Source organism: Melospiza melodia, chromosome 2, assembly GCF_035770615.1.
Source record: "Melospiza melodia melodia isolate bMelMel2 chromosome 2, bMelMel2.pri, whole genome shotgun sequence".
NCBI classification, from domain to species: Eukaryota; Metazoa; Chordata; class Aves; order Passeriformes; family Passerellidae; genus Melospiza; species Melospiza melodia.
In genome coordinates, this window is record NC_086195.1 from 123656406 (window position 1) to 123670609 (window position 14204).

At 40.6% G+C, this 14204-nt stretch overlaps 2 protein-coding genes across 10 annotated transcripts in view; one reads left to right on the plus strand and one right to left on the minus strand.

The window, feature by feature from the left end:
- The first annotated feature begins 755 nt into the window (after positions 1-755).
- On the plus strand, positions 756-8203 carry C2H2orf49 (chromosome 2 C2orf49 homolog). The gene is made up of 4 exons (XM_063149839.1): positions 756-907; positions 2772-2938; positions 4135-4510; positions 6662-8203. The coding sequence occupies exons 1-4, from the start codon at positions 770-772 to the stop codon at positions 6716-6718; spliced, it is 738 nt and encodes a 245-aa protein (XP_063005909.1). The 5' UTR covers positions 756-769; the 3' UTR covers positions 6719-8203.
- Positions 8204-10251: 2048 nt separating this feature from the next.
- The window catches only part of FHL2 (four and a half LIM domains 2), a 54076-nt gene continuing 50123 nt past the window's right edge, over positions 10252-14204 (minus strand). For all 9 annotated transcript variants that reach the window (XM_063149849.1, XM_063149846.1, XM_063149841.1 and 6 more), the window contains exons 4-6: positions 12656-12825; positions 11837-12023; positions 10252-11121 (exon numbers count right to left, since the gene is read on the minus strand). In XM_063149849.1, the coding sequence (XP_063005919.1) occupies positions 10970-11121; positions 11837-12023; positions 12656-12825 (509 nt within the window). In that variant the 3' untranslated portion in view covers positions 10252-10969. The remainder of the gene's footprint in view (positions 11122-11836; positions 12024-12655; positions 12826-14204) is intronic.

Below are 14204 nucleotides of genomic sequence, written 5' to 3' on the forward strand. Positions count from 1 at the left end.
CACAGCATGGCCAGCTGGGCAAGGGAGGGGATTGTCCTGCTCTGCTCTGAGCTGGAGAGGCCTCACCTCGAGTGCTGGGGCAGTTCTGGGTGCCACAGTATAAAAAAAGACATAAAGCTGTTGGAGAGTGTCCAAAGGAGGGCTACAAAGGTGAAGGGCCTTGAGGGGAAGCCGCGTGAGGAGTGGCTGAGGACACTTGGTCTGTTCAGCCTGGAGAAGAGGAGACTGAAAAAAGAGCTTATCATGGTTCTAGAGGCTCCTCATGAGGGGCAGGCACTGATCCCTTCTCTCTGGAGACCAGTGACAGGACCCAAGAGAATGGTTTGAAGCCATATCAGGGGAGGCTTAAGTTGGATATTAGAAAAAGGTTCCTCACCAAAGGGTGGTCAGGCACTGAACAGACTCCCCAGGGAAGTGGTCCCAGCACCAAGCCTGACAGAGTTCAAGCATTTGGAAAACACTCTAAGACACGGGGTGTAGTACTTGGGGCTGTCCTGTGTAGGGCCAGGAACTGCACTACGATGATCCTTGTCGGCCTCCTCCAGCTCAGGATATTCTGTCATTCTGTGGGATTCTGTATGTTTGCCCTGACCCGGCTGCCCCGCGGAGCGATGCCGTCCCGGCAGGGCGCACCCCCGGCCCCGCCGTCCCTCCCCGCCGCGGCCCCGCTCCGGCCGTGACGCCACCGGGGCGCGCGGCTGCTCTGGAGACGCGTTTCCCTCCGCGCGCGGCATTGTGGGGGCCGGGAAGGGGCCGCCGGGGGAAGAAGATGGCGGCGCAGGGAAGAGCCGGGGCGGGCGGCGGCGGTGGCGAGGAGGAGTGCGGGTCTGGGCGTTCGGAGTCGGAGCTGCTGTTGCTGCATCCGGAGCTGCTCTCGGAGGAATTCCTGCGGCTCACCCTGGAGCAGGTGCGTCCGGGGAGCCGGGCCGGGCGGAGCGGCGGCCCCTGAGGCGGGGCGAAGAGAGTCACGGCGCTGAGGGAAGAGCAGGCACCAAGTCGGTGCTCTGGACACCACGAACTCGCGGAGAGGAGCCTCTGGCGCGGGACATGTCTCCGTGTTTGCAAAGGGGCTGTGCTTGAACACCGAGGGTGCTCAAAAGCAATTTTCCCAAATTGTGACAGTGTCTGCATACAGTAAAAGTGGCTGTGGAAGGATGAGTTTACACTGTTAAAGTTGCCACGTCCATAACCAGTGTGTCCTGCTCTAGGTGACCCTGCCTGAGCAGGTTGGTTGGACCAGATCATCTCCGGAGCTCCCTTCCAACCCTAACAGTTCTACGAATTAAAGAAATGCAGGCTATGTAATCAATCAAGCTAATGCTTTAATCCATAAATATTGATACTTGATAGTCGAGTTTGAAAGTGGGTTATAAACAGTTTAGGACCAAATAAAAAGGTTTATTTGGTGTTTGGAATACTAGCTACTGCCTTGGCTGAAAATTTCAGGGGCATGAAACAATAGTAATTAAAGTTTCAGGGTTTTGGATAAGCTGAAAGAATTTTCATATGCTTTTGTCCATGCAGCCTATATGGACAGGTTTCAGGCCAACATCAGAAGTCATGAAATGTTGCCAGAATCAGTAGTGGCAGAGGCTTGACCTGCTCTCAATGACCTCAATTTGTAGGATGTTAGTGGAGTCGTTTTCACACCCCATAAATTTAGCATGAGGTACCAAGAAATGTTCACAACCCAATACACAATTAGAAAGAAAACTGGTGTTCTAACTGGTGGTTCCTAGAATCACAGAATAGTCAGGGTTGGAAGGGACCTCTGGAGATCATCTTGTCCAAACCCCTGCCAAGGGAGGGTTACCTAGAGCAGGTGACACAGGAACACATCCAGGTGGGTTTTGAATGTCTCCAGAGAGGGAGAGTCCAACCTCACTGGGGAGCTTGTTCCAGTGCTCTGCCATCTTTACTGTAAGGAATTTCTTCCTCATCTTGGGATGAAACTTATCTCCATTATTCTTGGGGAATTGGTAAAAATAATGCAGTTCTACATCCAAAAGTTCGACTTGCATTACATTCTAGTTGTCTGTTTTCTAGACATGTGAAAAAGAGCTCTGGTATTGTAGTTGGGTTCAGGGAAGCGTGTTTAAGAGTGCATGAAAACATCAGCCATCAACAGTACTTTTGTCATAACTTTTCCCCTTTTTGGCTGCTGTTTTCCTTGGGAAAACTTGCAGTATTTTGGGTAGATGGAGGCTACAGGGTTGACCTGTGTTGGCAAAGGTGAATGACTGCCCAGTGCTGGTCACAGCTGGGTCTGTGTCTCTCACTGTTGAAGAAAGCAGCCCATCACACCCCTGGATTTGTGGCAGAGTTGCTCATGGCACCTGTGCTCAAATGCACTTAAAGAGCGGCAGAGACTGGGGGCAGGAGACTCCAAAGGACACACGGGGAAGAGGCACATGAGGAGACATGTGGAGAAATGCAGTTGCAGGTGGTGGAAAAAGAAACCACTATGCACTGACCAAAACATCTTGTGTTTCCCATTGCCTCACTGAAGGGACAGGCTGAGTGTGATCCAGGCAGATTCCTTCCAGAAAATGAAGGAATTTGACAGTAGGAAGGGAGGAGACCAGGCTGTTTTGGGCACTGAGCAGATCCTGCCCTCTCCAAACTTATCATCCCAGCCACCCCTTTACTTCTGGAACTCTGGCCCAATACAATACTTTACAGTGGATTTTGAAATAAGAAATTATGCCACTCAGATGGTTGAATGTTGAATTTGTCATAAAAATAACAACTCTTTTTTCTGTTCCCCACAGAAAAATATATTAGGTGAAAATGATGTAAAGATGGACAAAGATGGGCTCACTGATCTCTATATTCAGCATGCCATTCCCCTGCCTCAGCGTGACTTGCCAAGAAGTAGATGGGGGAGAATGATGGAAAAGAAAAGACAGCAAAATGACTTGAAAAGTGAGAAGAAAAGGTAATTTAGCTTTATTGGGCCAGACTTGGACAATTTAGGACAATGCATTTTGTTGAATCTTTGCCTGATTACTGAAGCTTGTACAGCTTTTGGATATTGTTACATTGTAGCAGTGGCTAAACACCGAGCTGTCTTGTCAAATTTATTTTCCTTGTGCATAAGAGGTTAGAGTACCTCAGTTTGTTTACATCTGTGCACTTGAGGATGGAAGCATGAGGTTAGTATTTGGGTAGGAAACTCTTAGTGTGCTGAAATAGGTGCAAAAGATCTTTTTATCAAAACTGAAAATTGAAGTTTTTAAACAGGAGTATTATATCTCTTAATGGTGGTTTGGGTTTTTTATTTCTTAAATCTGCACTTTCCAAACACTGTCATTCTTAAGCATTGCATTTTTAAAACTCTGAATTCATATAGTGTGAGTTATGTTGACTTTGTACTTTATTTTTTTCTCAGTCAAGATATTTTCTGATAATGCTGTTTCGATATTAGCTTGATAATATTCCTTTTAATGAATCAGTGATTACTGAACTGGCCTGCTCTGACTACACATAGGTTCAAAGGCACAAACTATTAAAAAAATGTCATTAAATCCACTTAAGGTTCCTATTCAAAGGAGACTTATTTTAAAAAGGTGTGGGTTTTTTGCTTAGTATTTTTATTCCTTAGCTAACAATCTTTTGGATTTACCTTAACATTATGATTTTGAATAAGAGTAGAAACGGAAATTCAGAAGTATCAGAATATGAGATGCTGTTCCTGCAGGTAAAGGCAATGCACCCTTCCCTAAATACTCATCTTTTGAAATACTTCACACTTACTATCTCTGTAGTTACTCTAGAGTAACTGCAGTGGTAGAAGCATAGTGCCTTTGGTTGTACAGCTATAATTGTCTGCTTAGACAGTTCCTCATGCAGTTCTTCTTGCTGAGGAGCACTGGTCCTCACACAGCCCCCTGTGCCTTTATATTTTAGAAGTAACTTTTATTGCTTTTTATTTTTATTTAAGTGTATGTAAGTGTATATAAGTATATTTATTTTTATTTAAGTTTGGACATCTCAGAGTTTAATATTAGTATTTTGGGATATATGTTTTCTTCAGGTAGGATAAAATTAATTTTAATTACTCATGTCATGGATGTGCTATTTTTTGATCATCTAACCTGCGTTTTCTGTGAATTTTGTGATTTGCCTTTTCAGTGTTACAGCAGTGGAAGGTTTAAGGAAGCGGCCATTGATTGTGTTTGACGGCAGTTCAACAAGTACAAGCATAAAGGTGAAAAAGACGGAGAACGGAGCTGCCGATCGCCTGAAGCCTCCTCCCGCTGGCAGCACCACCAACACCGTGAGGAGATCATCCGTTCCTTCCAGTGCCTCCACGTACCTGTCTGCCTCCAGTTGGTCAGAGGACGCTAAGCTGGGAATAAGGAATAGTGAGGCTCAGCAGAACAACGTTTCAACAAAGACTGACAGCAGTGTGTTGACTGGCCTGAAGGTTTACCCTTTGTCTCCAATAGCAGGAACTACTGTTGTGAAGTTAAAGAGGTCTGTTCCAAAAGAGGAATCTGATTCGCCGGTACGTTTGTGCAGTATCTTGTTTTGCAGCTTTCTTTTTTAAAATTGAGATTTAAAGGAGCCAAAGTTAGAGCCTTGCAAGAGTTTTCAGAATGATTTTATTTTGGAGTATTAGTAGAGTGTTGTCATGTTATTGCAGGGGTCCCATACTGCTGTCTTCTTATCGCAAAGGTTTCATACCTTCTTGGTGTTTTCATGGGCAGCTCCTCAGAGCACTGACTCTCTCTTTTCACAAAGTAGCCAATCCACTCCAGTTCCCTTCTCAGCCAGCCACCCCACTCTTTTATAGCGCTCTTCTTCTCTTTGGTTACAGCTGTGGCCTGTTAAAGTCAGGCCTGTTCCCAATCTTTGATAATTGGCCCAGCTGCAACTCCTTAGGGGTGAGATTACTCTCTACACTATATTTCCTTATATCTATCCCCCTACAGTAGAGTATTTAGAGACAGTGAGTATTAGTAAAGCGTAGCTAGTTTGGGAAGTATGGAGCAATAGGCTATCTCTTAAAAACATGCCACAATACAGACATAGGTCTTAACACTTGTGTTGTATTCCTTCACGATACAAATGAAGGAGTTTTCACATTTCCACTGGAATACAGGAATATCAGGATTAAATCTGGGCTTCAAAGGAAGAAATAGAAATATCTATTCTCAGTTGAACTGCAGGGGGAGCTTTAGATATACAGTGTGCAGTTACATTGATTAGCATTTTCCTAAGACATGACACTGAACTTTTTTTTCTCAATATTGCCTCATGAGATGCAATAAAACATTTATATTAATAATAATAATATATAAAAATATTAGCATATTTTTAAAAAATCCTTTAATGAAAGAATGCAGGTAATATTCTGCTGCATGGCTTGGTACATTCCATCAGACTTCTGTTAAACATGAGTACTAAAACCCATGGCTGTTGTGAAAGACAGCTTTAGCAGCTTTTAAAAGAATCATGGCTAAGGCTCTGAATGGAATTTATGCTTGAGAGGTGTAGGTAGTTTCCTACTACCAGTATTACTAACTTCTTTCAGTATTTAGAACTCTTCCAAGTATTGGTCAGATCTGAGCCTACAGAGCTTTTGAAGCTTGTTTAGTATACCCCTCATAGCTTCTTTGCATTTAATTTAAATGTGCTATTGAATAGAAAGTGATGCTGTCAGGAAGAATCAGTTTACTTGGCAGATAGCTGTAAAGCCTGATCTATTTTTAGTGTGATGACACTAAAGGCAACTGTGTCTCCAAGCAAGTGACTGTTCCTTGATGTTCAAGAAAAAATTAATGAATAGCACAGAACTGTCCTTATTATCTTTGGGTCTAATTCCCTTAAACCTTTCAGCCTTTTCAACCTGTAAATAAACTAACACTGAAAGTCTTTTAAAGAAAAGAGTGATCTCTAGATCGTGCTCCCTGAACCAGCATGTTGCAGTATATTCTTGAAAACTCATATACCTGTATTTCCTCTGCTTATGTGAGCCTTTAAAGCTCTAATTTCTGAGAATTTATTTTTTATTATTACTTTAGACGATGAAAGGGAGCTATTTTACTACTTCATCTGGTGTTTCTTTGCTTTAGGTTTTCTTGATTTTTACAAGTTTCTTTGGGCAGGGGGACTTGAAAGATCAGTTCATCTGAGGCTTTGGCAATTATTTATCTTCTTTTTATCCAGGTTATTACAAAGGAAAATCAAATTTTCTTTTTCTTTTTTAAACGTTTTTTACTATTTGACCAAAGTAAATTGGTTTTCTAGTTGTGTATTTGGGGAATTTTCCTTACACAATTCCATTTCCACAAGCATTTTAAGAAGACAACCTGAAATAACTTCACAAGTATTTTTTGAAACTCCAGTATGTACCTGTTTCTAAGCTGCATAACTGAAAGAAATTTTTGAATATTTAAGAATATTTAATTGTAGGTGGCTGAAAACCAAAACACATGTATGATTTGCAGGTAGTTAAATTCATTGGCTCTGTTTTTATCTTCACCAGAGAAATTCTGTAATATTTAGCTTTCTCCACAAGATGGCAATAGAAAGCTGTTGTAGTAGCCTGTAGCTGAACACTGCAATAGTACCAGATTGAAATATGCCAGATCAATGACTGACTCCTGTTTGCACAGTATCTCTAAGAATAATTATATATTTTCTTGTATTCCAGAATGACCTAAAGCCTTCAGAAGCAAAGAAGAAAATCCAGCATGTTACATGGCCATGAAGTAGCTAATGGTGCTCAAAACATAAATATTACTTCCATATTTTCAAATAGATAGGTCATATTTAAACAGTTGAAATAAAATTATTTTAAAATTTACAGACTTACAGAGATTCAGATTGCTGTGAAGTTTTAACAAGTTTAACAACTCCCTGTTGTAAAGCTGGAGTCACTATCACCAGTCACCTTAAAAGTATCCACTCTTGTACACCAAGTAGTTAATTACTTCTTTAAAAGGTGGTGATATTACACTATACTAAACCCTCCACTCTTAGTTTTCAAGATTATTATAGTTCATCTCCTCCATGTCACTGTGATTCGCACATTGTTTCACTAAGATTCAGTTTTATTCCACATCTGATTAAATATTAAAATAGCTGTTGAAATTTAGAGTGATCCCTAGAGCCTTCTTGGCTTTAAAAAGGCAATTAATTTAGGTGAGAAAACTGACCATTCTGCTGATAAGATAGTCTGCAGAATTTTTTTTCCTTTTTGTCGCACAGGAGTGTGGAATTTGCAGTGCAAGTTAGGTTGGTAATAAGAGATGAACTATTTTAACAGCATTACTTCAAATTGAAGTTTCTCTTGATATATGAAACAAGGAATGCACAGATGGAAATACGTGATATGAAACTTCGAGATGAAGTAGTGAATGGATTAGTGCCACGTTCTCTTAAGTAACAGGCATATTTTTTACATGCATAAGTGTAAAAATGTGCCAGTTTAGGAAATTTGATTGTTTTCCTGGTTACAATCATGCTTATTTATAAAATATTGGGGAAAAACCAATGGAATACAGGCCAGTGCTTTTTCAGCTGACAGATGGTTGAAGAGGGATGTGGATAGGAAGACAGAAGTACCTTGAGAGCATTAACACATGTAATTGCACTCTAGAAAAAACCCCACAAACCTGTTTTCCCTTCCTGTGATAATTTAAGATGGATTTTGGTTTTCTGTGAAATTTGGTGTTTCATCTGGATTATTGGTAGTGCCTCACAGGGCAAAAATCCAATTAAGTTGATGGAAACATTTTAATTAAAACTCAGTGGCTCAGGGTGAAGCCAGTTTAGATCAGTTTTAGATACGAATGGCAAATAAGAATAATAAGAATGTTCCCAGACTTGGTAAAACAAAAAAAGAATCAACTTCTGAATCCACTTAGTTAACCCAGTAAAAGAAGTTTGGTGGTGGTCTGAAAGCTTGTTTACATTTTTAACATTGGTTTATATTGAAACCAAAAAGTGTAGCTTAGTTCTTTACTTTACAGAAGTTCTCCATTCACTGTTATGACGTAAAAGGCACCTCTTGAATGCTGTAAAATGGTAAGAATGTGTGTTTTGAAATGGTGTGCTCTCTCCCTTTTACTAAACATTTGTGCAGTTTTTGTACTTGAGTACAGCAAACTTTAACGTAATGTACATTTTTTTATGTAAAGACTTGTCTTTTAAGTAGCCTTATCCTATTTAAATAAATTAAAAGCAAACGAAACAGTGCCTTGTTTTTGTGATGTAATTAAGCTTATCCATTTTATACAGTTATATTTCAGTGGACTTGATGTAATCAGCATTTTAAGAGTAAAAGGGTCAGTAGCTGCTTTGCAACAGTAGCAGCAGTTAGTATCACATGAAGTGCTGGTTTTTGCACTTGTGTAACAGTCTGACGGGAATTCTGTTTTGTGGCTGGCTTCCTGTCAGTGGTTTAGAGTCTGGGATGTATTTTGTGTAGTTCCAGTTGCTAGGAGCATGTGTGTGTTGGTATATGCAGAACTGCACTGGAATAATAGCATTGTGCTGCTCTTGTGTGGTAGCAGTCCTGTTTCCAGGCTGGGATGCTTTCCAGCCTTGCATGTTTCACCTGCCTTTCCCCAATGCTGGGGCCATCTTGCTACCTGTTGTAGCACTTGGGAGGCAAGCTGTGCTGCTTCTACTGCCTTCTTAGAATCATCAAGTTAGGGAAAAACTTCCAAGGTCATCAAGTCCAACCTGCACTTGATTTCCACATGCACACTAAGTTGGATCACAAAGCACCATGTCTGTGTTTTTTGAACACTTCCAGGCATGGTGGTGACTCCACCATTGCCTGGGAGCCTGTTCCACTGCTTTACCACATCCAGTCAAGAAAATTTTCCTAATACATGGCCTGAACTTCCCTTGTCAAAACTGGACGATGTTTCTTCTTGTCTTATCACAGCTGCCTGAGAGAAGAGGCCAAGCCCCACCTTGCTATGATCTCCTTTCAGGCAGTTGTATAGAGCAGGAAGGTCTCACCTCAGCCTTCTTTTCTCCAGGCTAGGCAACTCCCGGCTTCAGCCCCTTCCATTGCCCTTCAGCTCCACTGCCCTTCTCTGGACACACTCCAGCACCTCTGTCCTGCTTGTAGTGAGGGGCCTAAAACTGAGCACATGACTCAAGAGGTGGCTTCTCATCAGTGCCAAGTACAGGGGCACTACCCCTTTAGCTCAAAGGAATCTTTCTTCTCTCAGCAAAGCACTAGAGCAGAGCTGCAGTGTGCTGGGGATTGGCAGACCCCTGAGGAGAGAGTGGGGTGTTTGCCCTCCTTTCAGAGGTGTGGATAAAGAAGGATTTTTGTGGCTATTGCTACAGCTTTCATCATAGAATTAAATCACCGAGGAATAGAATTTAATCATTCACTGAGTTCTGATTAGCACAGTGTGCACTTCAAAAATGTCAGCCAGCCAAGTTCTTCAAATGGTGTGCAATAAACTAAATCTGATCTGCTACATCTATTTAGATGGTTGAATTAATGAGAGAGGAATGACCTGTGAGCACTTTGCACTTGGTACTAAGAGACAAACTCAAGGAGAAAACTTTCCCTACCCAGTAGCACACATAGTAAGTATATTCCTAAATATTAATTTCACATCTGAAGATTCCTGTTGGAGGTGTGACATATTTCTTCCCTCCTTTTTCTGAACACAAATGAATTCCATCTGGAAGGTGTACCGGGACTGTGCATTGCATAACATGACCATATTTCTTGCAGTTTGCTTTGGGAAAAGGTTTATCTTCCTTTGTATTATTTCCTTTTGATGTTACTGTCCCGCCAGTGTGCTGTTGCTGACAGTTGCTGCTGTGGCAAACATAGCAGAAATTATGTTACAACAAAGAGTATTATGTGTCCCAATAGAGAACAAAATTAACGTATGCCCTACTATAGAAGTTAAACTTCTGACTTTTGCAAAGATAGATGGATGTCTTTTGAGTTGTCTTGACCTTCTTGCTTGCTGAGAAGAAAAATATTTTGGGCTTGAGTTTAGAGCCTATGAACACATTTTTATCAGCTGCAGTCAGTACAGTGAGTGTTTTCACACACTTGTTTATTTTTGCTGGTAGTTTTCCCACTGACTTAAATTAGTAAAAGACTGTTGTACAGCAGGACCCTTCTGAGAATTGTCTAAACTTCACACTCCCAAAAATTGGGTGCAAAAAGGACTGTGTTTGTATGCATTGTGTTTCTTCAGAATGTGAAAGCATTTTTGTAAATATTATGTAAAGACAATTAAGCCACAATCACAGTTCTGTTTTAAACAGTTTTATTTTGAAAAATACAATGTGCAGTGTAATGTCAACTAACTGTAATACTGACACTGTCGATCAGAACTTGTACGTCACACAATGATCACCTAGACATGCAATAAAATATGTACCTGTCATGAAGCACTCCCACTTCCACTGTTTCATCATTATCTTTTTATGGCATGTCACAAATCCATGTACATTGAAACACGCTCTACTTTTGCAGTCTTTCTACAGACTTGACAGCACACACTTGTCACATAGCTCAAGAACACCGGGGTCACACCAGCCCTATTGGAATTGAATGTCCTTTGCCATTAATTTCAGTGGGCAGAAGGCTTCACCCTGGATATCCACCTGTTAATGTATTGTGTGTGGCCATTGTTATCCTTGAACTGCATCAATTGTAACTGGAATATTTTTTAGGAAAAAAAATCTTAAAAATGGTAAGTTATGTCAAAAACAGCCAAATAGTTTTACATCATGGGTTTTGCATTAGTTTTTGTTATTGGTAGAAATCTTAAACACCAACACTGCTATTAGAGATTCTCAAGCTATTTTCCCTCCAGATTTGGAGAGTATAAAGAAAAAGGTTAAGAAATGTTAATAATACAGTGAGACACAGAGTGGCAAAGCTAGCTCTGAACATCCATGTGTTTCAGACTATATATTGCAAGCACGGCTTTCCTCCCTTCTTCCTCACACATTAGTATGAGCGTTAAATATCCTTTCCACATTCAGGGCAAAGGATGTCATCCCTTTCTGTGAGGAAGCCACGACCCACCAATGAAAGGGAGCACTTCTTACAGTTAAAGCAATCATTATGCCACTGCCGTTCTTCAAAAGAGATGTACTTGGTTCCTCCGAGTCCTGTTTGAAAAGGAAAATCGTTCTGTTACAAGAAAACAATGGCAGGTCAGCCATCAGGTCATGCAGACTGACATGGAGATCTGACATACAGCAGTGAAAAAATGACATTGTGGCAAATCTGTTTATTGCTGTGCTAATTTTGCCATCCTTATTCTATAGTGACTAACATTTTCATCCTCAAATACTTCTGTTGCTTGCAGCAAAGTTAATGAGCAAGGCTGTTATCCCTAGTGATAATGGCAGAAATGAGCTTCCATGAAATGGCCCTGCAACATGCAGCAGAAGAAAAGCAAAGCACCTGACTGAACAGATTTCTGGTAATCTTTTACAGAATGTTTTATGGCACCTGAGTATGTTAATTTATGTTTTATAGAGGTGCATTTTAGATAATTAAAAAAGAAGTCTGTCATGTGTCATAACTTGATTCATAGCTCTGAAGGAAGAATGCCTCAGGAAAAGAAGCAGATTAGTAAAAAAGCATTCCAGGGTTTGAGGCTATGGCAGTTATCATCGGATGTATTGAAGTTGTACAAAAGAAAAAAAAAAAGAGAAAAACGTCTCTTAGAAGTAATTGTCTTTTGCTTAACCTCAAAAATGACTAGCTGAAGCTCCATGAAAAGATTTAGTTGGGCATCTTTTGTACCAGGTCAGACTTTTTTGTTTAGTTTTGCATTTAGTAGCATCTAAACACACAAAATAGCCATGAGAGACCTACCACTGATTGGGTTTGTGCATCCAGCACACTTTTTGGCATAGAGGTTGCAGAAGCAGCTCAAGCAGTATGCAAACTCATCCCTGGAGGTGAAGCGCTGTCCAGACAGCTGCTTCTTGCATGCAGTGCACACGAAGCACTCCTTATGCCATGGTTGCTCCCGGTAGGTAACGCCTCCTGTGGTGATAGCCTGTTTTAGGGAAAAAAACAAGACAAGAAAGTGTTTTCTTAAGAGTGGCAAGTTTGTATTTTGATTTGGTAAAATGGAAGGTTGATGAGATTTTTGTGGGTGGGAGGAGGAGAAGGTTTGGCAACAGTAAGATTATAATTTTGCTTGGAGTTGACCTTGAGAAAATCACGTAAGTGCTTTATTGTAATGTCCTTATTTATAAAAAGAAGCCCCATGCTAAAAGTACTTTATTCTGCATATATTGTAAAATCTCACTCTCAATTGTACTCAGTTTTTCAAGCTACTCTCTGTATGTTGCTTTTCATATGCATTTACCAGAGTTTGACTCTTCACTGTTCCTTCACCTGTCCCTTTCTTCATAGTGGAGGAATTACCTGATGTGTTTCAACTTCCTTTTATTGGGAAAGACCAGTTTATTTCATATTTTAGATGAAGTATTTACTTTCTGCTTCTCAAGACTTTGTCAGGGAGTTTCCTCTTACAAGTAAGTAGAACTGAAATTATATAATCTCTTAAAACCAGTTAATTCTTAATCTTTTTACACATCCAAAAATGAGATATTCCGCCTACTTGGATATAAAATGGGAAGGACTTCAATCTCTTAGGTGTCACATAAGCAAAACTTGCACTACCTTCTTGCACTGGACACATTGCATGGCAAACTGCTTTTCATAGCAGGGGACACAAAAGTTTTGATTGTCCTTAGGGATGAAGCTCTTTGTCCCAATAGGCTGCTGGCAGCGGTAGCAGATAAAGCAGGTCTCGTGCCAGCTGTTGCCCTTGTATTCCATCTTCCGAGTACCTGTAATGAGAGCAGAGCACCAAGTGAGCTTCTGGATGAGATAGATGCAGTTTGTAGCTCTGTCTGTCCTGGCAGCTGTCTGTCAGTCCAGAAGCATTGCAGCTGTGAGCTAGAGGCTATTTAATGTTCCTACCAGCTTTGCATGGTATTTGGTACCACTTTAGGTTTTTGGAGATCTCTTCTCCTGCAAAGAAGAGAAATGTTTATTGCAAATAGCTGCAGCCTAGAACAGCTTTTTGTGGTCTTATTAGGCAAATAATGAATTCCAATGCACAGGAAGATTCAAGGGAATTGGACAGACATCAATATAAGTTGCTGTTAGTGCTGAGTGGAGGTCAGGCCATTCCTCATTAAAGACTGACTTCATTCATTCCACATCTGTTTTGCATCTTTCTCAAATAGCAGCAAAGTACCTGGTTAATTACAGACTCATTGAATGATTTGGGCTGAAATACACCTTAAAGATCATTTAGTTTTAAACTCCCTGCTATGGACAGGGACACCTCTCACTAGACCAGGTTCTCAGGACCTGATCCAACCTGACTTTGAACACTGTCAAGGATGAGGCATGCACTCCTGGCAAGCACCTTGCCTCCTTTTCCCAATGAAATACAGTCTCTGTCTGAGACAAAGGATTCATTCATATCTGCTCAGAAGCCTTTTTCTTGTTCTCATTGAGGTGTATTATAAGTTCACAATTGTTTCCAGCTCAACAGAACCTATCCTAAATGTTTTTCTGTCTCTTGAAACTTCCAGTAAGAAAAAGCTTTCTCTCTGTTTTCGGTTGAATTGAAAATATGGTTGAAATGTGGAATTTAAACAACCCTTTTATTGGAAAGCAGAGAAATAGTATGGTAATTAGAAAATAAATGCACTTCTCTAGAACAAAGTTTTAGTGTTCAGATAGTGTTCTTTGCAGATTCAGTCCACTGTATGGCAGGTGGACTCTGAGCCCTTCCAGGAAATTGGAGATGCCCCATTATATAGATAAATTTATTTGCACATGGTATGATTTCTATGTACCAGTTTGAGTCAGAATATTTGATACTGGCCAGAAGGGTAAACAAACAAATGTTTTTCCTACAGTTCTGCGTCGCTCTTGGAGCCTGTAACAGCAAACATGAAGTCAAATACTTGGAAGACTGACAAGCTGATTGAGTTGGCTAATGAAAAAGAACCACACTAATGCCTTTGATGCCAATTCTCTGTGCCTCTATTATTGCAGGGTTTAACAATTTCCCCCTTCTCAAGCATTAATTCATCTTTGTTTACTAGTTGCATATTTTTCTTCTTTTATGATCTCATTAAATTCAGCTGAGAGACAGGATTATTTGGTGAGTTTTTTTTCTTTTAAATTGACTTGCATCAGTAGTAAGGGA